This window comes from Rhinopithecus bieti, unplaced genomic scaffold, assembly GCF_001698545.2.
Source record: "Rhinopithecus bieti isolate Rb0 unplaced genomic scaffold, ASM169854v2 scaffold_49457, whole genome shotgun sequence".
Lineage (NCBI taxonomy): Eukaryota > Metazoa > Chordata > Mammalia > Primates > Cercopithecidae > Rhinopithecus > Rhinopithecus bieti.
In genome coordinates this window covers 785,469-811,489 of record NW_016820128.1, presented here as the reverse complement: position 1 = coordinate 811,489, position 26,021 = coordinate 785,469, and the positions used below count along the sequence as shown (strand labels likewise).

At 36.9% G+C, this 26,021-nt stretch overlaps 1 protein-coding gene across 6 annotated transcripts in view; it reads right to left on the bottom strand.

Annotated features, from left to right (window-relative positions):
* CHL1 (cell adhesion molecule L1 like) overlaps positions 1 to 26,021 on the bottom strand; it is a 215,005-nt gene that overhangs the window by 36,668 nt on the left and 152,316 nt on the right. For all 6 annotated transcript variants that reach the window (XM_017859615.1, XM_017859618.1, XM_017859614.1 and 3 more), the window contains 6 exons: positions 21,487 to 21,671; positions 16,245 to 16,376; positions 10,687 to 10,827; positions 10,242 to 10,353; positions 8,725 to 8,891; positions 5,686 to 5,851 (listed from right to left, as the gene is read on the bottom strand). In XM_017859615.1, coding sequence (XP_017715104.1) covers positions 5,686 to 5,851; positions 8,725 to 8,891; positions 10,242 to 10,353; positions 10,687 to 10,827; positions 16,245 to 16,376; positions 21,487 to 21,671 — 903 coding nt within the window. The remainder of the gene's footprint in view (positions 1 to 5,685; positions 5,852 to 8,724; positions 8,892 to 10,241; positions 10,354 to 10,686; positions 10,828 to 16,244; positions 16,377 to 21,486; positions 21,672 to 26,021) is intronic.

Sequence of the window (26,021 nt, the reverse complement as noted above, 5' to 3'; positions counted from 1 at the left end):
ACAAGCAAATGCTGAGAGATTTCATTACCACCAGGCCTGCCTTGCAAGATCTCCTGAAAAAAAGCACTAAATATGGAAAGGAAAAACCAGAACCAGTCATGCAAAAACACACCAAAATATAAAGACCAAAGACATGCTGAAGAAACTTCACCAACTAATGAGCAAAATGACCGAGCAGCATCATGATGACAGGATCAAACTCACACCTAACAATGCTAACCTTAAATGTAAATGCACTAAATAGCCCAATTAAAAGACACAGACTGGTAAATCAGATAAGGAGTCAAGACTCATCTGTGTGCTGTATTCAGGAGATCCATCTCACGTGCAAAGACACACATAGGTTCAAAATAAAGGGATGAAGGAAAATTTACCAAGCAAATGGAAAGCAAAACGAAGCAGTGTTTGCAATCCTAGTCTCTGACAAAGCAAACTTAAAACCAACAAAGATCAAAAAAGACAAAGAAGGGCATTACAGAGTGGTAAAGGGAACAATTCAACAAGAAGAGTTAACTATTCTAAATATATATGCACCCAAAACAGGAGCAACCAGTTTCATAAAAGAAGTTCTTAGAGACATACAAAGAGACTTAGACTCCCAAACAATAATAGTGGGAGACTTCAACAACCCACTGTCAATATTAGGCAGATCAATGAGACAGAAAATTAACAAGGATATTCAGAACTTGAACCCAGCTCTGAACCAAGCAGACCTAATAGACATCTACAGAACTCTCCACCCCAAATTAACAGAATATACATTCTTCTCAGCACCACATCACCCTTATTCTAAAACTGACCACATAATTGGAAACAAAACACTCCTCAGCAAATACAAAACACTGTAAATCATAACAGTCTCTCAGACCACAGTGCAACCAAATTAGAACTCAGGATTAAGAAACTCATGCAAAACCACACAACTACATGGAAGCTGATAAACTTGCTCCTGAATGACTCCTAGGTAAATACTGACATTAAGGCAGAAATTAAGAAGTTTTTTGAAACCAATGAGAACAAAGACACAATGTACCACCATCTATGGACACAGCTAAAGCAGTGTTAAGAGGGAAATTTATAGCACTAAATGCCCACATCACAAAGCTAGAAAGATGTCAAATCCACGTGCTAACATCACAATTAAAAGAGCCAGAGAGGCAAGAGCAAACTAATCCAAGAGCTAACAGAAGACAAGAAATATTGAAGGAGAAAGAGATACAAAAAATCCTCCAAAAATCAATGAATCCAGGAGTTGTGTTTTTTTTTTTTTAATTAACAAAATGGATAGATGACTAGCTAGACTGATAAAGAAGAAAAGAGAGAAAAATCAAATAGACACTATAAAAAATGATAAACGGGACATCACCACTGACCCCACAGAAATGCAAACTACCGTCAAAGAATACTATAAACACCTCTATGAAAATAAACTAGAAAATCTAGAAGAAATGGATATATTCTTGGACACACACACCCTCCCAATACTAAATCAGGAAGAAGTTGAATCCCTGAATAGACCAATAGCAAATTCTGAAATTGAGGCAGTAATTAATAGTCTACCAGCCAATAAAGCCCAGGACCAGATGGATTCACAGCCGAATTCTACCAGAAGTACAAAGAGGAGCTGTTACCATTTCTTCTGAAACTATTCCACACAATTGAAAAGGAGGGACTCCTCCCTAACTCATTTTGTGAAGCCAACATCATCCTGATACCAAAACCAGGAAGAGACACATCAAAAAAACAAAAACTTCAGGCCAATATCCCTGATGAACATTGATGTGAAAATCCTCAATAAAATACTGGCAGACTGAATCCAGCAGCACATCAAAAAACTTATCCACCATGAACAAGTCAGCTTCATCTCTGGGATGCAAGGATGATTCAACATATTCAAATCAGTAAATGTAATTCATCACATAAACAGAACCAAAGACAAAATCCACATGAATATCTCAGTAGATGCAGAAAAGGCCTTTGATAAAATTCAACATCCCTTCATGTTAAAAACTCTCAATTAACTAGGTATTCATGGAATACATCTCAAAATAATAAGAGCTATTTATGATAAACCCACAGCCAATATCATATTGAATAGGCAAAAACTGGAATCCCTTTGCAAACCAGTACAAGACAAGGATGCCCTCTCTCACCACTGTTATTCAACACAGTATTGGAAGTTCTGGCCAGGGCAATCAGGCAAAAGAAAAAAATAAAGGGTATTCAAATAGGAAGAGAGGAAGTCAAATTGTTTCTATTTGCAGATGACATGATTTTATATTTAAAAAACTCCACTGTCTACGCCCCAAAACTCCTTGAACTGATAAGCAACTTCAGCAATGTCTCAGGATACAAAATCAATGTGCAAAAATCACAAGTATTCCTTTACACCAGTAATAGACTAGCAGAGAGCCAAATCATAAATAAACTCCCATTCACAATTGCTACAAAGAGAATAAAATACCTAGGAATACAGTTAACAAGGGATGCAAAAGACCTCTTCAAGGAGAACTACAAACCACTGCTCAAGGAAATAAGAAAGGACATACACAAATGAAAGAAAATTCAATCCTCATGGATACAAAGAATTAATATCATGAAAATGGCCACACTGTCCAAAGTAATTTATAGATTCAATGCTATTCCCATCAAACTATCATTGACATACTGCACAGAATTAGAAAAAAACCTACTTTAAATTTCATACGTAATCAAAGAAGACTCCATATAGACAAAACAATCCTAAGCAAAAAGAACAAATCTGGAGGCATCACACTACCTGACTTCCAATTATACTGTAAGGCTACAGTAACCAAAACAGCATGCTACTGGTACGAAAACAGACATATAGACGAATGGAGCATAACAGAGACCTCAAAAATAACACCACACATCTACAACTATCTGATCTTTGACAAAACTGACAAATCCAAGTACTGGGTAAAGGATCTTCTATTCAACAAATGGTGCTGGGAAAACTGGCTAGACGTGCAAACAACTGAAACTGAACCCCTTCCTTACGCATTATACAAAAATTAACTCAAGATGAATTAAAGACTTAAATGTAAAACCCAAAACCATAAAAACCCTAGAAGAAAACCTAGGCAGTACCATTCAGTACATAGGCATGGGAAAAGACTTCATGATGAAAATGCCAAAAGTAATTGCAACAGAAACCGAAATTTGCAAATGTGATCTAATCAAACTAAAGCGTTTCTGCACAGCAAAAGACACTATCATCAGAGCGAATAGGCAACCTACAGAATGGAAGAACATTTTTACAATCTACCCATCTGACAAAGGTCTAATATTCATAATTTAAAAGGAACTTAAACATATTTACAAGAAACAAAAAAAAACCCCATCTAAAAGTGGGCAAAGAATATGAACAGACACTTCTCAAAAGAAGACATTTACATGGCCAACAAACACATGAAAAAAAAGCTCAACATGACCGATCATCAGAGAGATGCAAATCAAAACCACAATGAGAAACCATGTCATGCCAGTCAGAATGGGGATTATTAAAAAGTCAAGAAACAACAGATGCTGGTGAGACTGTGCAGAAAAAGGGACACTTTTACACTGTTGGTGGGAATGTAAATTAGTTCAACCATTGTGGAAGACAGTATGGTAATTCCTCAAGGATCTAGAACCAGAAATACCATATGACCCAGCAATCATATTACTGGCTATATACCCAAGGGAATATATATCATTCTACTATAAAGACACATACACATATATGTTTATTGCAGCACTGTTTACAATAGTAAAGACATGAAACTGACACAAAGGTCCATCAGTGATAGGCTGGATAAAGAAAATATGGTACACATACACCATGGAATACTATGCAGCCATAAAAAGGAATGAGATCATGTCCTTTGCAGGGACATGGATGAAGCTGGAAGCCATCATTCTCAGCAAACAAGTGGGAGATGAACAATGAGAACACATGGACACAGATAGCGGAATCACACATACCAGGGACTTTTGGGGTGTGGAGGGCAAGGGGAGGGAACTTAGAGGACAGGTCAATAGGTGCAGCAAACCTGCACATTCTGTTCATGTATCCCATTTTTTAAAGAAGTTATAAAGATAAACAAAAATTGAAAAAAGAAATTTGTCATAAGGTAAAAATGAAGACATTAGTAGTACAAATCACAAGAGCAAAAATGGGCTGTGCACTTGGCATTTTCTAAGTGCTCTGTATGTTAATGTTTTCTAAGTGCTTGGTATTGTTAACCCTATAATGAAAGTACCTTTTCAATACTTTTAATTCAAACTATGTTATGGGATTTAAAACTAAGGCACAGAGATGTTAAGCAGCTTGTCTAAGTTCAAAGATCTAATAAGTGACTGAGCTGAGATTTGAATCTGAGCGATTGAGCTTCAGAGTTTATGATCTTATCCATGGCACTGTTGCTGTCTCATGCAAGCAGCACATGTCCTATCTAAACATTTTCAGATTTTTAGTTTTACAGAGCAATAAATTACAAAACTAATGAGAGGTGAGATTTGGCTCCAACATGGTTAAGTTTTAACCCTTATTTAGTAACAATGCCAAAGCATGCAAAGCTGACTTTCACATATTTTCAAAAGAGAGTACACATTCAGCAAATGCTGACTTTTTATTTCTTTGATGTGTTTGATACTGTCTAGTGCTATTAAGCATCCATTCACACTTTCCTCTATATGTTCTCCTTTATGTTTTGTCTATATTCTCTATACAGAGTTTGGCAGATTCAAAGTTACGCTTCTCAGTACTTTCTGGCAGGAAGAATGCCAGATATGATTTGGGTTTTGCTAGTGAGTTAAATAAACTCATGTGAGATTGAAAAGTAGAAGGAAAATGGACGCCATATTCTCCAGGCCAGTGGAAGCAGATAGTGGTTCTGGCATACATGAGAGTTGGCAGTGGCAGGACTCACAAGTAGTACCAATGGGATGAGGTGGCCATGAAGATGGCAGCGGTTTCCAGACACCTGGATTGCAGCCGCAGGGCTTTGTGATCAAGAACGTAGCAAACTAGTATGCAACCTCTTCTAGGCCTAGCTCCTCCAGTCTCTCTTTTTTTTTCTTTTGGCAAGCATCCACGCCCATGCAGCTCTCAGCCTTTTTTGCAAGCATCCAAGCCTATGCAATTCTTCCTCAGTTACTTAGAGTGGTTTCTATTTCACACACTAACAGAATGGTATATGTTACATGAAAAGTCAGTAACAAAAACAGGATGATAAATATATGATAGGAGATTGGAGTGACTTGAAGACAGAAATATTACTCAGTTTTGTTTTTATTTCAGTATGAATACTTTTAGACTTTTTTTTTTGGACAGAATCTCACTCTGTCATCCAGGCTGGAGTGCAGTGGTGTGACTTCGGCTCATTGCAGCCTCCACCTCCTGGGTTCAAGCGATACTTGTGCCCCAGCCTCTCGAGTAGCTGGGATTGCAGGTGCACACCACCATGCCTGGCTAATTTTTGTATTTTTAGTAGAGATGGGGTTTCACCATGTTGATCAGGCTAGTCTTGAACTCCTGGCCTCAAGGAATCCACCCACCTCAGTCTCCCAAAGTGCTGGGATTACAAGCATGAGTCACTGCACCTGGCCTAGAACTTTTTTTTCAAATGCAAAGTGTTCCACCCAAGCAAATATTATGACACATCATAATAGTTTACCTACCTGCCATCTTCTGTGCCATTAATTTCGAAGGCTTCTCCATCTTTACTCCAGGACAACTTCAAACTGTGTTTCAAATGTAAGTCACATTTGCTCTCACAATGCAATTCAAGCGTATGCAATTTGGGGATACGAGGATTCTTAGGAGAAACTCTAAGTTTTGTAGCATCTGTTTTTACCAAACAAAGATATTAGTTAGAATTAAGCATAGTTTACTTTATTATTAAGTGCCTGCAATTTAAGTAATCCAAACTGTCACCATAACAGTCCAATCCTCATGCAGGGTTTCTCCCACTGTAATTTCCTAATATTGTATATCATTATTATTTTCTTTCTATCCAGGCTTGAACATCTGACAAAATTTAAGTGGAAATATCAATTAATAGTTTAGGAAATTTCCCTCATTATTTCTTGGGCAAGGGAGTAAGCAAACTATGAGCAAACAAATGTCTCTAGAATTTGAAAACAATATAATTTCTCCTTCAAGTGCTTCTGGATATGTAATCAAAGCACTGTAAAGGAAAGGGGATAGTTCATTCTCTATTAGCATGTTTATTATTAACTCAGAAACCTGAGGGTAAATGTTCAAGCCCATGCATGGATGAAATATCAACATGAAGGTGGGGAACTGGAAATTAAGCCTTGGAAAGGTAGGGCCTGTGCCTGTTTTGTAACACTGCGGTATCCTCAGAGCCTAGAAGGGAGCCTGTATATCGTAGGCACTCAATACATGTTGCTAAATCTCCTGTTGAATGAATTACAGTAAGTGATAATTTGAAACAAAAATAAATTTGTGGTTATCAACTTTATGAAACTCAAAGATTAGTATATGGCTGCCTTAAAAAATGTTTGCTTCATTACGATTGTTTCAAAACATGCAATCCTTACTCTTTAAGGCTGTGTTAAAAGTAGGTATACTCTTAATGTGGCATTAGGCATTTTGGGGGACCTCTCACAGACCAACTGTACAAGCTGACCTCCAATTCCATAATTATACTCTGATATTTGCTATGTACATTTTTCTCAAGGAAATGGTTAAAACGAAAAGTGTTAATAAAATTAATTGTTATCCCACGCACAAAACTTGAAGAGACTATTAAATTGAATTAATTTTAACTGAATTATTTGACATCCTACTTCTAATTCTAAATTTAAAGCCAGAAATTCATTTAATAATAATAGAATTTAATAAGCACTTCTCTATCAGGACTCTGCTATGCAATGTATATTCATTGTGGCATTTTATAATATAACAACTTTATGAATATTAATACTCCCACCTTACACAGAATGTAATTTAAGGTTAAAATGAAATCAAACCATAAGACCAAGGTTTCCTAACTGGTAAGGGGCTAAATCAGGATTTGAACCCAAATCTGCCTGAGATTAAAGCTCATGCTTTCTTTTTTTTTTTCTTTTGAGATGGAGTCTAGCTCTGTCGCCCAGGCTGGAGTTTAGTCGTGATCTCAGCTCACTGCAAGCTCTGCCTCCCGGTTTCGCTCCATTCTCCTGCCTCGGCCTCTTGAGTAGCTGGGACTACAGGAGCCCGCCACCACGCCCAGCTAATTTTGTTTTTGTATTTTTAGTAGAGACGGGATTTCATCATGTTTGCCAGGATGGTCTCGATCTCCTGACATCGTGATCCGCCCACCTCGGCCTCCCAAAGTGCTGGGATTATAGGCGTGAGCCACCGCGCCCGGCCAAAGCTCATGCTTTCAATCACTATACTATATAGACTCTTACTTAACTCCATTCCCAACATGCCTTTTGTATATGTAAAAAAAGTGTCCTTAATCCTTCATTGATATGATTTGTATATAGTCTTTGCATGTAAAATAGACACTACAGCATACTGAAAGTTTATAAACCTGTCCATCTCTCTGGCCACTAGCAGTTTTGAGGTCCATTTTGGGTCAAGCACTGTGTTGGGCAATAGGAATGCAAAGTTCTGTTTAGATTTGAGGCTTCATGCTCCTTACAGCTAGCTGTGTTGCTTCACCTTAATAATGGTTTACTTTTTGAAGTTTAAAAACAATCATCATCATCTTCAGTGACTTCATGAGGGCATCTTGAAAAATACACATAACATTTGAAAATGTAGAAGACATGAGAGATAAGTAGATATTATGGGAGAGTATTTGTGTGCTTTAAAAACATATTCTGTCGGGGTGGCACATTGATTTACTTAGGGCACAGAGAGACAAATACTACAAAATAAGAAAAGGAGGTAAGACAAAAGAGAAGGAAAAAAAGGATGAAAAAAGAAGGAAGGAAGGATGTATATGGGAAAAGAGAAAAAAAGAAATATCAAGACATCAGTGGATACAACAGCAGAATATGTATGGGGTAAAAAGGTATCAGTGAAAACAGATGATGAAACAACTATGCTCTCCCTCATCTAGGTGGAAGTGAGAAGCGGGCTGGGATATTGACATGACACAAGAAACAAAAATGCTTCCTACTATTACTGAAGGACCTTTCTGCTCTTTGTGTTTTCTTGAGGATTCTCTGAGCAATATTAAAATCAAAATATCGGTGAAACCCAAGAAACTATCAACAGCTCCCAGGACCACGCCCTGAAGTGAGAAGGAATAATACAAAGCTGTTTATGACTCAAAAGAGGATCAAAACCCTCCTCATTCTGTCATGCCTCAGTCACTATAAAGTTATGAGTTTGTGAAATCTTTAGCTCACAAGCTTGATTACTGGTAACATTACCTTGAGTTGGCTTTTGAAATAAAATATAGTTACAGAAATGTGGTGTAGTATGGTTAATAGGTCATTTTTAAATATTGACAGCCATCTGTCACTAAGGACACCTGGTTCCCTCTTAAAATAGGATGCAGCTGCACACATAACATTGGCATACCCTGTAATTCTTGCAATAATCTTTTAGATGAAACCCAATCTAGGAATTTTGAAAAACGTTTCAAAGAAATTTATCAGGCACTCCAACATAAACTGTATTATTCCATTTGGGCAAATGAAGACAGACTGAACCCACGTGACAATTCATGCAAAGTAACAGTGAAATAAAAATACTTCTAATATCCAAATTGGCTGTGACTGCAGTTTTTCCTATAGCATTTTCTACCCAACATGAGTATGACCCAGCGTCTTCTTCGGTGGTTCTGTTGATCTGCAATGTGCCATTGTCATAGATATGATACCGCCTGCCCTCCAGGGGTTTCACTTCTTCCACCTTCTGCCTATGGACAGAGAAAGCATACATCCATTTGAGGTGAGGCAAAATTGCATACTCTTTTTAATACTAGTCAGTGACAGACCATGAATATACATTCATGGACCATGAATGTATATCTTATCTACCCAAATAGACTGTGGCTAGAGAAAATCCAAGTCCATGCTCCATGCTTCTGCTGTATTTGTCATAGCTACCAGCACCCGTTTGCATGTGTCCTCAGGGCTTAATAAATATTTTCTGGCTTATTGATGGTGAACTCTTTAGTTAATGATCACTCCAGGGTACCAAATGGGAAAGCTAGTAATTGAAAGAGATAATGAATCTGCCAAACCTCCTGCTGTCCTGGGAGAACATTGGTCATTCAGAAATATTATAAGCCAGGGAATCTCTAGCCAAATAGACTGTGGACATGGATTACATTTACCCTATCAACCCCAGAGCCATTTCCTCCCACATTCATCCATTTCAAAGCATTTGCTGCCATAGCTTGATTTATCCTGTACATTTCACAATAAGTGACTGCTTGATTTTAAAACAAACAAACAAAGGATAAACTGTGGATGCAGTCCATGCAGGATCCTACCAGACAGGGACTAGGCTGAGGTAAGCGAGAGGCTTGCCTCAGATGCAAAATTTAACAGGGTGCCAAACATCTCAGTAAGCAAGGTGAATAATATTTCAATGGAGTGTTTTGAAAAATCAAAATAATTCAGAAAACCCATGATGAACAAAATATATATCATGATTTAAAATAAAGGCAATATCTGACCCTATAAATGTATGACCTGGTGTCACTCATCTCACCCTGCCCTGCAGACCAATGACAAAATTATTCAAGACCTATTTAACCACACTTTTTCAGTAAAGTAACTAATAAAGTAGATCCATATTGATAATGTCTTTGGATTTGTGATACCAATTAGTTCATTGAAATTAAAATCAAAATGAATGCTGGAAAAGTCTGAAGCACATGTATTTGGAATTAAATGCGAGCTAAGATAATTATTTAGATAATCCCAAAACAACAATAGAGTAAAATATGACCTTGTGGTACCCCATAATGAAAAACCAATTCTACCTTCAAAATTGTCTCTAGAATCTCTTCAATTCTCTGCTTTTCTTTATGAACACAAGTGGCTCTGTGAATGTCTCTATGTGAGAAAATCCTAGAAATCTAGCCAATGTTTTCAGAAGAGGTAATTTCTTGAAAGGTAAGTTTGTTACCTTATGTCTCAGAGGCACTGGGTACATGTAACAATATAGACCCAATGCAGCCTGTCAAATGATGGATGAAGAAACAAGGTCAAATCTACAATTGACATTCTCTTAAGAAAACTGTGCGCCGCCAACTTACCAGGACACGACTGCCTCAGGTGAAGCAAAGAACTCGCAATGTAAGAAAGCACTGTACCCAACCACTGTAGCATAATTTTCTCCATCTTTGGTTTGAATCAATGGACGGACATCTATTTGAAAATAACATAAATACAGTTTTAAATTTTGGTGGAAGAAAGATGTGCAAACTAAATTTTTCTACGTCCTAGCCATATTAATACGAATAGAGAACAACAGAATATTATGGTGGGTTTCTGTCTTGAATTATAAAAGTATCCCAATTCAATACATTTTTGAAAGTATAATTTCAGTGTGAAGTCTAAAACTCAAATGTATGGTGAAAAGTGCTTTGATTTTTTTCCTCCATATATTATGTGTCAATAGTTAACTGGTACTTCTGAACATGACCTCGACCATTTTCCTTGAGAAAATAGCAAGTTAAGTCAGCTCCCAGGCACACTAACCCACAACATCAACATTGGCACTGGCAAGGATAGTTCCGTGGACATTGGAGGCTTCACACTGGTACACAGCAGTATGATTTGGTTGAAGGTTGGTAAAACTGATTTCCCTGGGGAAGACAACATCACCAGCAAATGGATGATCTGAAAGAGATTACAGAATGTCAGTTTGATAAAGAACAGGACATAAAATATTTATACACCATTTATTAAATGTGTCACACAGTATTTATATTTTAAAACCAGTTTAGGGTGACTAATAGTTCATTGAAGCCAATTCTTTAGGCTTTCTGAACATCGACTATGAACTTTTCTTTCCAGATCCATTTGCGTTTTCAATCCTTTTTCAAGTTAATATTTAGTAACAGAATATCTGCTCATCTAGAGCTCCCAGACTTTCCACACCCATATCCATAGTATTATTCTGGATTATCCATTAGGCATTCAAGACCTATGATGAAGTGACACTCTGTTACTCTTCGGAATTTAGATACTGTTGCTGCCTGGCACGAGTCACAGGGTCAACACATCTTGATCTCCCAAGTTACCAGTACTGGCTGCTATTTTCCCCCTTGATATTTTTGTTCCCATTTCAGTTCTCTGCCTCTCTATGGTCTTCTGATCTGCACCATTCATTTCATTTGTCTTGCTTCATTATTTAACCACTTCATGTACATTGCTTGTATATTTCATTTTCCCAGTAAGACTAAACCCTTCTTGAGAAAAGGGCCAGGTTTTCTATTTTGGGCAATGAAATCTTCCCCACTCCTGATCCAAGCATAATTCTGGAAATATCTCTTGGAAATGAGAATACCTAACATGAGACTGGGCACGGTGGCTCATACCTGTAATCCAGCAATTTGGGAGGCTGAGGCGGGTGGATCACTTAAGGTCAGGAGTTCAAGACCAGCCTGGCCAACATGGCAAAACCCTGTCTCCGCTAAAAATACAAAACTCAGCCAGGTGTGATGGTGCGCTCCTGTAATCCTAGCTACCCCGGAGGCTGAGGCAGGAGAATCACTTGAACCCAGGAGGTGGAGGTTACAGTGAGCCGAGATCATGGTGCCACTGCACTCCAGCCAGGGCAATAAGAGTGAGACTCTGTCTCAAAATAATAATAATAATAAAATAAAAGAAGAAGATAAAATAAACAAACCCTAACATTTCTGATGCATTTATTAAGGACCAAAAACTCTGTTGGATGTGGCACATGCATGATCTCATTGACACTGCTCAGAACTCGATGGATCAGCATTTATATGGCCATTTTAAAGGTGAGGGAACTGGACCGCAGAGAAGTTGAATGACACATCCCACAGCATTTGGCCATTTTTCTGACTCTAAAAGTCCTATTCTTGCTATGACACCATAAAAAACAAAAAACAAAATAAAAATAAAAATAAAAAAGAACCAGTGGGAAGGAAAACATTAGCTGAAAATGTCAAGGGATGGGCACAAATGCAAACATTTTTAGTTTAAAGGACATTACAACATTAATAATCAATCGAATTGCATTTTTCTAATTGTGTCCCCATTATACAAGATAATGACTATACTAAGTTTTAGGTTCTAGAAAACATGAATATTACATATCAAAATAAAAGACTTATACATCTTTTTCTGCCTGGGAGTCATAAATGAATATTTTTTTCACTTGACTGTGAGCTCCCTGAGGGCAGGACCTCACTGTGAGGTTGTGCAGTGTGTCCCCAGTGCCCAAAGAGTAGCTACCACAGAAAATTCAGTCAGTAAATACTTGTTGGAATGACTTAAAATGTTAGGTTGGGCAACCTTTATTCCTGAAAGGCCCCTGTAAGTAGGCAAAACAGTAGCCCCTGAAAGATGTACACATTCTAAGTCCCAGAATGTATGACTATGTTACCTTACATGGAAAAAAGGGACTTGCAGATATCATTACGATTAAGGACATTGAGGTAGGAAAATTATTTCCTACCCCTGGATGACCCAAGTGGGCTCAGTATAATCACAAAGCTCCTGAAAAATCAGAAGGCCTTTCTTGGCTGTGGCCAGAGGGAAATGTGACAATGGAAGGATGGTCAGAGTGATGCAGTGTAGCTGGCTTTCAAGATGGCAGAAGGGAGCCAGCCAATGTGGGCAGCCTGGGAAAACTGGAAAAGGCAGAGAAAGGAGTGCTCTCCAACGACTTCCAGGACATGGCCTGCTGACACTTTGATTTTAGCCAAGACTCGTGTTGAACTTTTACAGAAAGGTAAAATAGTATATATGTACTCTTTTAAACCCCTAAATTTATAGTAATTTAATTTGTTATAGCAATGTTAGAAAACTAATACAATCCTGTTAAACAATTTATCACTTATTTCTTGCAAATTAGCAAGAAGAGTAGCTCTTCCAAGTTTTTTAAGGCTGAACTCTCTAAGAATGCTGCAAAGCACTGAGTCTGTAATCCCACTCTTCACTTCCACACTCTACTCAGAGTCCTAAGTCTTTCAGAGTTACCCCCATCCTCCCATATAGTTCTCCTTATCCCATCTGATCCATGTATGACTCTGAATTAACAATTCATTACAAAGAAAAGAAATTAGGCTATTTAAATGATACTTTATTTAAGTAATTAAACATTGCTTAAATCTGCCTACTGGCATGGGTATGGAAATTGTTGTGCATTGACAAAGGCTAACAGAAACTCCCAGGATTCAAGAAAGCCAAGTCTTTATAAAACACACTAGTCCTGACATACTTCAGAAATTCTTTCTCAGTTTTGTCTTTGGTCAACCCAGTGAGAAATTATCAACAAAATGGATGAAACTTCAGCTCTGGAGTTAATCCTTCCTGGGTTCGGTTCCTGGTTTTAAATGTACCTGGGTTGCATTCTCCAGTAAGTAAGGTAACCTCTCTAAGCCTCAATTCCCAATGGAGAATAATAGAATCTATTTTTCAAGGTGCTACGAGGTTCAGAAATATCGTATGCAAAGCATGTGAAAAGGGTTAGGCCGATAATCAATAATAGTAATCATTTTGATTTAATTTTGAAATAACATGGGGAAAGGATATATAATCCCTAAAACTAAAATAAACTCAAAGAGATTTCAAATCCTTTAGCCAACCCACTGTCATCAAATATCCCAACCTGTAAAAGTTTATGACCTGTTTGCAGGGCAACAGGGAGAGCCATGACCAAAAGCTGTGAACAGAACACAGAGCTTGGATTCCAGCGACTTGCCTTTAGTTTGAAGTCTACCATTATTCAGCTGTGCGGTCTTGCATAAGTTTATTTTCAGCCTTGACCTCCTCATCCATTAACAAACCTATTGACTCAATTTCAAAATAAATCCAGAAGCTAACCAGGACTGCCACCAATCTAGCCCTGAGCCCAGAGCCTCTCAGATGGCCTCCTACCTAGAATCAATCACACAGCCCATTCTCCATTCAGAGGCCAGGAAAATACCTTGTAAAAATGTAAATTAGATTGTGTCACTCTTCTGCTCAAAATCCTCCAAGAGCTGCCTAGTGTATTCTCAAAATCCCAAGGCCCTACTTCGATGTTCATCTTTACCTAAGCTCTGGCCCCTTCCCCTGCTGGTGGATCTGGTGGCCTAGGGCTGCCCCTTGCACTCCCTCAGCTTCAGCCACAGTCACCTCTTTTCTCTTCCTCAACACACCTCTCTACTGAGAAAGCACTTTCCCTGCTATTTACATGGCTGACTTCCTCACCTCCTTCTAATCTATACTCAAAGTAAATTACCACAGGGGTCTAACTATTATTATCTTAAAATAAGATCGCAACTCTGGGTCCTGAACCTCTTTCAGGCTTTACCACACCACAGTACACACCCGTGTATTGTTTGTCTAATGGCAGCAGAGCAAGGATTCCATCCATTTTATTCACTGTTGTATCTGAAGCATGAAGTCCAGTGCAGCGAACATAGGAGGTACCCCATAGATATCACTGAATGAATGAATCAGTTAAATATGAATAATAGCATCTCCTTTATAAAGTTCTTTTAAGGATTCTAAGTAATTTGTGAATGTCTTTTGTAAACAGCGAAATACCATCCAAATATAACATTTTATGATTTTGTATTCCAGAGAATCTGCATTCCTTACTTTTGTAACCTGAACATTCATTATGAACAAAAGTTGCTTTCATTTCCCTTTGTCTACCCAAAACCTCATTGTTATTTTTCATTTCTTATTCTGTTCCCTAAAGAGATGAAGAGAAAAATCCCAAATCTGAAGATAATAATAATGAGGACTAAGGTATCCTAAGTGTCTGTTGTGGGAAAACAATACCAACCAACCATACCTTACGGGGTGCTGTTTTTGTGGCAGTCCCCGTGCTAAGCATTCTCTGCATGATGTTTCCTTTAATCCACAAAACAACCCCATGAGTCAGTGTTATTTTTATCCCAATTTACTGATGAAGAAACGGGTTTGAAGAGGGTCAGTGATACTCCCCGTCACGCAGCTAGTAAGTGGTAGAGCTGACATGCAAACACAGGCAGTCTGGCTCCAGAGTTTATAAACCATCACAGTGCTCTACAGATGAATCATTGTCCTAGGCAGCTGGCTACATTTTTTTTTTTTTCATTCAATCACAACCAACCGCCACTATCTCCATTCTGCAGTTTAAAAAATATAAGCTTGGGGAGATTCAGAAAACATCTCAAGATGAAACAGCGGGCAAGGTGCACATCCTAGATGGGACCTCAGGTCTGTTATTCACCAAGTGGCTCACCCTTGACCTGTGCGGGCCCCAGAGCAAAAGGACAAATGGAAACCACTATTGTACCTGCTCTTAATTAAGCAATTGACACATAAAAATATGTTCTGTCCTCCTTCCTGATCAAGGACATCCAAAATAATCTGAGCTCTAGGTTCCAGTGGAAGATTTGGGGACTCCTTGGAGCTCTATGCTGAGCATGGTGAAACGAGAAGAGTTGGCCCTCAGTGCTGGGCCATTCCTGTCTTTCCCTGCCCAGCCCATTTGGAGTGGGCTCAGGGTGGACCGGGCATAGGAATTTTCAGGTCTTTGTGTTTGAGGTTGGTAGCGAACAGGCGGTAATGGGACCAGGTTCAGGCTTGGGATGCCACAGTTTCTCTGAGGATGCTTTCAAATCATGGAGACAAGCAGGACCAGAGGGTGACCAGAGCAAGTCCCTTAAAAGGGCAGAGCCCAGGACAGGTGTTGCTGCTGTCTGAGCCTAAGGGAGGTCCTGACTTTTAAACTGTGCCCTCAACCGCTAGGTTCCTGCTCTGTTTCTTCTCAGGGAGAGGAACAATAATTGGCTTTTTTCCTTGGAAGCATCCTCTTTCTCATTCAATTTTCTTTTAAAAGTGAAAATCTTTATTCTTATATATAATTTATAAAAGGGCCCCAAAAGTATAAATATTATTTATGGCTATTCCATGAATATCAAGTCTCAACAACCAAATTGCTTAGAAAGAAGCAGTTTCTGATTTGCTCGTTATATCTGTCCTGCTAATCCATTTACCAACTTCATTTTACACACGTCTGACCATCATTAATCCCATCAAACCAGGGCCTTCAGCATTGCATTGCAATTGGTTTTTAAACTTACTGTCAATTGGGGAGCCATTGACTCTCCACTTGATTGTGGGTTGAGGTTCTCCTTCAGCCTCACATAACAAGATGCCATTGCTCCCGGTGCTATACACAGCACTCTGAGGCTTCTTTGTCCAGCGAGGAGGCTCTGGATATAAAGTGAAGAGCTCATGAGAGAAGTTATCTATGTCAAAAAGTCCAAAATTGTTAAGGCCTGTATTTCTACTTTGCACCAGCAGAGGGCAGACACCACAAAGGGTTTCATAGTAGCTCTTACTGGTAAACTTGTTCTGCAAAGCAAGGTGGGAGCTGCTTTTGTGTTGTAGGGTGTGTGTGTGTGTGTGTGTGTGTGTGTGTGTGTGCGTGCACGTGTGTGTTTGTGTTTAATTGGGACTCAGCATGTATAATAAATCAACATACTACAAATAGTTATATACAACCACTTTATTTAGCTATACAAGTAGCTACCCAACTAGGAAAAAAATGAGGGAAGAATAAGCAGATGGTGAGTTTATTTGGAGCTGACTATAGGTTATTTTCAAGCTGCAGCATGGCATCTAAAAAGGTGGATACATAAGAATTATATTTTAAGAATTTTAAAAATAAAACTAATTAAAATGTTTAATGTTTATTTTGAATATTTCTTAATTAGTGATCTTATAGCATTTATATATATAATCAATTTGGAAAATAGTATTTCCTAGATATTTTTTTTTGCAAGAGGGGACAGAGAGAAGCCCAAAAGCAGTGTTTAGTTTTCTGCAGTCAAAGCAATTAAGCAAAAGGTACCTTAAAATTACCTGTATCTTTCTATGCCTTACTGCTCCAGAATTACAATACTACAAAGTATGTCAGAAATAGATGAGACATTTTACTTGACTTCAAACATTATTTCCTTGTTTTATAACTTCATGAATATTGCTATATCAGGGGTAAATAAAAAGTTTAAAGTGTGGATGGTTTGGATAATTTAATTTCAGAGAAAATTGCACAAAACCTGCAGGTAGCAAATCCCATCAAATGTAGTTTGGTTATTTCACCCAAAGATATTTTAGATTTCCATTTTAGTCAAAAGAAAAGTCTTCAAAGATATATGGATGTATACAATGAAAAAATATCAGTAAAATTTTCTAAGTAAAGGAGGAAAAGAGGATTATGTAAAAAGGAAATACCTGTAAGTTCACTATAAGAAACAAATGTATACAACTAACCCTGGCAAGTTCAAGTTCAAGCAAGATAAGTGCACTCCACAGGGTGTTGACTTAATTGTTAAGTTCCAAGTTAAATATCTGTATTCATAAGCTGTACTACCTGTAGATATTTAGTCACTTGGTTTAAAATATACTAGTTCAAATTATAAATTGCAGATCACTTTCTGAGGTGAAGGTTTATTTTTGTCTATTTTGCATTTTTTGAGATATCCTTACTTTTTTTCTGGTATTTTAATACAAACAATATAAAACTAAATATCTGTAAGTTAGAGAAAAATATTCCATGAACACGAACATTATGGTATATCATATTTATAGTAGAAAATTACAACAATTGCTTTCAACATATGCAAAAATAAAGAAAATCAAGCAATGATGGTATTTCTGTAAATCTTCATGAATAATTACTATTATCATTAGGACATTTACTATTAGGACTATTAGTAATATTAGTATTACTGAAAGAGGTCCCAAATTATCACCTCATCCAATGCTTTCACCTTACAGAGGGCTGAGCTTTGGAGAAGTTTCCTGACTTGGCCAGGGCCACCAGCAAAGGAAGCTCCAATTCCTGTTCTTGCCATTCCATATATATATACACAGCAACTATGGATGAGCAGCATTAAGACTCTGAAGTCATGTGATTTTGTTTCTAATTCAGTTTTATCTTATGAATTTGTACCAAAGACAGGAAAGAAGGTTAATTCAATTTATGCTTCCAAGTCCAAGCTCCCCCTATATTTATCAACTGACTCCAGAAGTTCTGAGCATTCACTAGGCTTCATCACTATACTTTACCTTAACCCTTCTGTGTAAGCTTTCTTTGTAATTGCTTGAACATTTACTCTGATGCTTTTCATGTGTTTCTCCTATAGAAGTAAGCTGGTCCTGAGTCAGTAATATTGAGAGAGATTTCAAGCTTGTCCTGCTCAGAAATAGCTGCTTCTTGAGCCTTAAAACCAAAAATTCTGAGGAAAAAACCCATCCTCATAAAAACCCATTCTTTTAGCTATTATCCTAAGATATGGTAGCAGGTGAAAATTGCTTATGTTGAAACTTTATGCATTTTCTCATAATTGTAAATACAAAAATAAGATGATAAATATCTCTCGTGTTGCTGGAAACAGAGATGCAAATATCTGAACACTGGGACTATATATTAAGCAAGCTAAATAGAGATGTTCATCACTAGGAAAAAAGAAAAATAAAACAAACTTGGTACCTATAAAACATAAAGCACAGTGCTTATTTTTAGTGAAACTGTTTCTTCACAGGTTCTTATTAAAATCTATATTCTAATAGACAAAAAATTTTAGGTTCAATAAAATTGGATTTAACTGCAACATTTTAGAAATAGATTTGTTATTTGAAAAAAAGGATTTCTCAAGTATATTAATGACTGAGTTGCATGTGATTTTATGACAACCTTTGAAAATGCAAAATCATTTGGATTATATTATGGGTCTATAATTATATACAAATGCTTTCCTATTTCACTTACTAAAGTTCAAAGACTTTAAATAATTCAAAAGTTGACAACATAAAATTATTTGTGGGAGCTTATTTTAAATAATCTATTGAAATGTGATGTGATTATATTTTGATTTCTGGATATAGACTGTTTTAGATGTCACTCTAATATATCTCTTTTTATTGAATGTGTAATTAATCATATCCTAGATATTTAGAATATATAGTTGTACCTAGTCAAGACATCCTGGCTGCTTTTGCTCATACATATTATAGGATTTGAAGTACAGTCTGATTTCATATTTAGGATGTTGCAACCTAAATTACAAGCTCACAGGATTTGATTATGTTTAGTAATAGGAAAGACATTGCACATACAGAAAGAATCCAACCCAGTCCATGATTTTACTTAAGCACAATGGGTGTTTTCAGAATGGAGTAGATTTTCAAAATACATAATAGCATTGCTATTTTCTCACATGGCAAATCTCTGTTATTTAATTTGGGCTTCTAAAAAAGAGACAAAAAAAGAAAAGGAGAGGGTGCAGGAAGGCAGAAAAAATTGAATAAACACAAGTTCATCCATCCAGATGATTAACAGTTTTTATTTATCGCTTCCACACTTTAGAAAAAAAAAAATAAAGACATCTTAAGCTCAATTTGCTTTTCACGTGCATAGGTAAAGAGAAAGTCCAAAACATACAACTGAAGGTACATTTAATAGTTTCCTACTAAAGAGAAAGGATTAGAAGTTCCTCATAAAATATCATTTACATCTCAATAGTGCTAATAGCTGTTTTATGAGTAGTGAGAACAATTTGTACTAGAAATCTATATTCCTTTGGAATCCTATAGTCAACGTTTTAAATTGCATAATTAATTTTACATCTTTGATTTTTTTTGTGCAACCCTTGCAATTCTTTTGAAAGGTTTGGTTTTATAGTCAAGAAAACTGTGGCCAGATTGTTAAAATATTCAGCTACCGTAGCTATGTTCCAGCCATCTGGAAGGGTTTCTAATAGTCAGCAACTTGGAGGAGAATCTAACAATTAGATATGTCTGGTTCGTGGGTGTGTGTGTGCTGGGGAGGGGAGGAAGGGATTACAGAAAAATACCCCTGTTGCATGATGTAGCCAAATTACATAGAAACATCAAATGATGACTAAAAATATACATAAAATAAATCTTTCAAACTCTTCTTCTCTGAACTGCTTTGTGAATAATTTAATGTCAGAAGAATATATCACTGTTTGGCAGATGTTGACATTAATGTATAATATTGGGCTTTCTTCTATATAAGTTTTGCTTTTGTCGAGTCAAAGAAAATAAAATTCTCAACTTTGGTTTTCTGTTCTTCATACCTTAAATAATAATACACATTATGGAGTAGGCTTGGAAATACAGTGTTATTCCAAACAGGGGTATGACTAAATCAACTATCTTAACAACTACTTGGGAGGGGAATTTGTGTCTGAGTCCTTCATTTTTCCCCCACTAGTTTAAACAACAGGCCATTACGTAGGTGTTCCTTGTGTAAACTAAAGCTTTAAGAGGTGAACTTTATTGGAATATTAATGGATGCCCTAGAGCACTAGTTCACTAAATTGTAGTCTAAAAAGAATAATTCCTTGCAATAGTTAAGCTTACACTGCACTAAATAAGTACACATGCAGTAATCATTCCATTAATTTGATCAATATAGTCAACTAAATTGTAGATAGAAAGCCTCAATGTGATTGCATCCACAGAAAATAGTCTGTGTCAATCACATTCAGAGGACTAGACAACCTTCACATCAGTCAAACAGGCACAGCCCTAATAACTACATTCCACATTTAAATGATATCATTTTTGCCTACTTATTCCTATAAATGTAACTAATGCCAATAAAACCTTGATTGATCAAAATCTCTGAATTTGCAGAGAAGATGACTTGAATATAATATTTTGCACTTTTGAGAGAATTTATATTGTAGCATACAGTCTATTCTTTTTTGCCTGTAAGAAACATATTGAATTTATCACCTGAACCCAAGATATGGATTACAAAAGTGTTATATCCAGGAAAGAGCTAACACAACAATTTGCCTGCTTCTTTCATTTCTTTGGTGAAGAGCCTCAGGTACAGAGAGTGAAATAAATGGCGAAGGGCACAGCAAGTTAACTGCAGGATTAGGAAGCAAAATCCAAGCTTTCTTCCAGGCCCATTTTAATACTTTTTTTCATCATAATCCTTATGGCTGCTTTTATGATTTAATAATATGAAGTGTATATGTGTATTACAATAAAAATAATTTAGGAGACTAGCTATAATGACTATGTGAATAAATCATGTAAGCTGTCTGTGTTTAACCACTAACATGAGATCTTTTCTTGTCATTTGTCCCTTCTATGACGTTTTGGGGCATAAATGACAAACATGCTTAATTAAAGTGTAATATAATTCAGTGCCCACACTACAATTAAAAGTTGAAACTGTTGACCTGTTTTAACATGTATGATTTAGAAGCAAGGCCTACTACACCTATAAAGTTACTTTTTTGAAAAGCAGGAAAAAAATGAACATGGGAAAGGTACCTTCTACTATAACGTGAAAATCGTGAGTGGCTGTTCCCAAGAAATTGCTAGCTGTGCAGCGATAATTTCCTTTGTCCTGGTAGGAGACATTCTCTATCTTCAAAGTCTTGCCATAATTTTCTTTTGTTTCTCTCCCCTTTGGTAAGTCACCACCAATTTTGTTCCAATCAACCTGTGGTGTTGGCCTGTAAAAAATAATTAAATAAACAAACATTTTTTTTTTAAGTGGAAAGTAAAATACAAAGAAAACCTCAGGACCCATCATTTATCAAGTTGCTTTTACATATGTGCTCATATTCCACTGAATCACATCATCCTTACCAGTGGACAGACACACCCACCACCATCAATAGTGAACACTGGTGTTGAAGAAATTCTCTTTTCCTGAAAGTTCCTCTAATGGTCTATCTCCTTGGAAACTTTCTCTCTCCTCTATTACGGGGGCTAACTACATGTAAGTGCTGACTAGGTGTGGCTGGATGAAGGATAAATAATTGGAGCTCATTGAAATAATATTACCAAGATATTTTCCAAGTGTGAAAATCTCCCTGTGGATGGTTTGAGGCAGCCAGTGATAACAGCCCTATTCCCTGTTTGTGTAAAACACAATAAAGTAGGACCTAACAGTCAGCAGAGAGAAGTTTCCCCTTTAATCCTATGATGCTGATACTGGAGAATGTGGCTCCTGTGTGAAAGCTAAATGTGTAGATTAGACCCACGAACAGCCTATTCTAGGGCAAGCTGGAGTCTGTAGCACAGATGCTCCCTCCTGGATCATGTTCTCGCCCTCGTGGGGAGTAGAGGAAAGGAGGAATGAACCAAATCTTCCCTTGCTTAGTAGTTTCAAAAGATTAGCTCACCCAATAAAAACAAACAGGAAAGTAAAGACAAAACAAAACCAGCATGATAACTTGTTACACACCAGCGTGATAACTTTCCCCACCTTGGTAAGGAGGAAAATAGGACTGGGGAGTCAAGGCAGCTACATTAAGAAAAATCCCTTCTCATGAAAACCAGACAAATGCAGAGGTCATACCCTTTGTGACTCATTTGATTTAAAAATTGTGTGGAAAGCCAAAAGGGTTGATTCTAACTGAAGGATGATTGTCCTTTTCTCTTCCCCAATCAGGCTCTGTAAGTGAGTAGAAGAAACAACTTTGCTAATTTTATTGATGCTACACTTTTCCTCTCCATATTTCTTCCTATTATTAATAGCTGTAGGTTATTTGGTACATTCTAAAGATGGGCATTATTGTAATCATTTAACAGTAAGGAATCTGAAGCTCAAATAAATTAATTTCTTAAGGTCACTGGAGCAATAAATGATATACCACAACTTATATTTGTCCACTCTAAACTTGTTCTTTTTTAATCAGTGTGTTTTATTATTTTGTGCTTTTCAATCTACGCCCTTTCTAACTATAGTCTTAGAATATACGCTTCCTGTCAAATTGCCCATTAGTTACTATGTGATAATAGAGCAATTCCTTGAAATCGTGTGTGTCAATATTCTCAAATTATTTGTATTGATAGGTTGTAGTTAAAATAATTCAGTTATTTATGCAAAAAAAAAATGGAGGTAAAGATGAAAACTCTTTAATCTACATATATCTACTCTTTTTCTCTCTTCCTTCAAGGCTCAAATACTAACGTGCTTTGCAGCCTGGAACAATAATCTTATATTTTACCAAGCTAAGAGCACATGGCACACTTGCGTAGGAAACGGTAATGATGCCTGGGCAGACAGCTGTGAGAGTATATTGGTTGCTGGCTTTCTGAGCACACCACCTAACAGGATGCATAACCCACGTCTCCTAACTGCTGGCTTTTCACTCCATCTGTCAAAATGACAATTTGCCAAGTTATAGGCTGCTCTGGAACTCAGTTCCCCTAAAACAGGAAATTTTTCATGAGTCCATCCTTTAATAGAGCAAGTAACTCGCTTTCAGCAAGATCTTCCAGACTCCCCAGTCTTTGGGTCTTTGAAAACTAGTCTAATTTTCTAATACCATTTACTTGAAAGAATAAAGTAAAATAATTATCTAAAGTATTATGTGAAAATGAGATATAATCTAATCTCAGGATAGGTCTATACCATGGCAAAAATTTCCAACTCTGTTCTTGCCAATTTTTTATACCACCTGCCTTTTTAAAAAAATTTAAAGAACACTTACTAACAGCATTTGAGCAATGTGTTTTGAGGGAAAATATATTGCTTAATACCTTTTTGCACACAAAATACACTACCTCATAATCTAAATTTTTTTTTCAGGCCCTTGTCTGGCCAACTTTTATTTGTATATTTCTCTATTTATAAAGAAGTATCTTGTGAAATAATTATACCTACTTTAATTTACAAAACAGAAAAAAAATCTATTTGAGCAGTGGACATGAGTCCACCTATGGCAATTTTATAAGTTTTCCCTCAAAACACATTTGTTCAGCTACTGTTAGTAAATGTCCCTTAAATTTAAAACAAAAGGAAATAAAAAATATTTTCAAGAATATAGCTGGAAATTTTTGTCAAGATATAGACCTATCTTGAGATAAATTATATATCATGTTCACCTGACACTTACAGATAATCATTTTACTTTATTCTTTCAAGTAAAATGTATTAGACCAATTAGATTAGTTTTCAGAGAGGGACCCAACTAATATGCCTTTAGCACAAAATAATAGTACAATATCGTCTAAAACTATAATTTATTTTTGTTACTACTTAGGAGTTAACGTCTGAAAAGCGTTCTTAAGAAAAGTTTTTAAATGACCCAAAAAAACTTTTAAAAGATGTATGTATCATCTTCTGAGAGAGGACCCAGATCAGATAGGATTACCCAATACAAAACCAGTATGAGTAAGAAGAGACTACTTCAGGTGAAAATCCTTAAGACAGCGCATCAAGAATTTTCATGTCCTCACAACAACATATATTTTCATCCACTCTATTTTTATATATTCCTTCATGACTCTTCATTTTCTAAAACACACATGAGAGCATTTCATTATTTTGAAGACATTCTGTGCAGTTGCTAGTCAATCCAAAAGGTCAATGATAGCATTCGTGGGAAATAAGAAAAAAGAATTACTGAAAGGGTCACCCTGCCCAACTCAATGTAGTAATGAACACTGCAAGAATTTAATTTCTACCACTGTAAACACATAAAATACAACCAGTAGAGCAGGTTGTTGCCATCATGATTCAAACTCAACAGGAGACTTTCCTCTTCTAAAATAATACACATACCACACATTCCAGACAGAGTCTGTGTCATAGTACCTCTAACTAATTTATGTAAAGACACATGGGGAGTTTACGACAGACAAGCAACTTTGATATTTTTGGTGGATGGAAAGAGAAATTTACAAAGCTTAGGGGTTGTAAAACCATTAACATCTGCTCCATTTCTAACCCAGTCATTCAGAATGTACTCTAAATGATGAATGAATATGACTTTTTGAATTTCAAATCCTAGTCCACTAACTACAGTCCCCAAAGCCCTCAGCTTATGAACAGATTGTATTTCATATGAGTAAACTCAGGTGCTAGAAAGATGGAATGCATTTTCCTAAGGTACTCTCAATGGTAGGGAAGGACCATAAGTTCGGAAGGATAGTGGTAAAAGTAGGAGAGAACCTGCATGATTAAATATTAAGTAAGATGGTCCCTGTTTACATGTACTTAACAGTAGTTAATAAATGGAACAATTTTAAGAGGTGACCAAGTGAGGTCCTTTAGGGTTTTCTTGGAGGATTTATAAAAGCGCATTGCGGGCCGGGCATGGTGGCTTACGCCTGTAATCCCAGGACTTTGGGAGGCCAAGTCAGGTGGATCACAAGGTCCGGAGATCGAGACCATCCTGTCTAACATGTTGAAATCCCATCTCTACTAAAAATACAAAATATTGGCCAGGCGTGGTGGCATGCACCTGTAGTTTCAGCTACTCTGGAGGCTGAGGCAGGAGAATCACTTGAACCTGGGAGGCAGAAGTTGCAATGAGCTGAGATTGTGCCACTGTACTCCAGCCTGGGTGACAGAGTGAGACTCTGTCTCAAAAAAAAAAAAAAAAAAAAAAAAGGATTGCTTTTTCAGGTGTAAAGAAAGTTCACTTAATTAGATATTGATGTAAAACTCCCTTAAATTACATGGTCTGGACCTCCATGTGTGCAAAGGGCAGGAGGGTAAAAATAGATAAATAGGGCTCCTTGAAACCTGAAAAGGAGCAGATTTAGTAACACAGCAAACAGGAGTGGGGCAAGATAGTAGAGCACAGAGAGCAAACTCAGCACCGAAAGTGAGGGACTGACTACCAACAACCTTATGCTTCTTAAACTTAACTAAGGAGAATGTTGTCATCATCCCGCCATCCGCAATATCATAAATTGACAGAGAGATCTAATTTTATGAACCTCAGTTACTGCCTGAAGTCTGTAGAGTGAAGTACAAATTACTACCTCCAGAGATATAACAACAGGATTTATTTTTATTAATTATTTTATTTTATTAATTTTAATTTTATTTTATTTTAGATGAG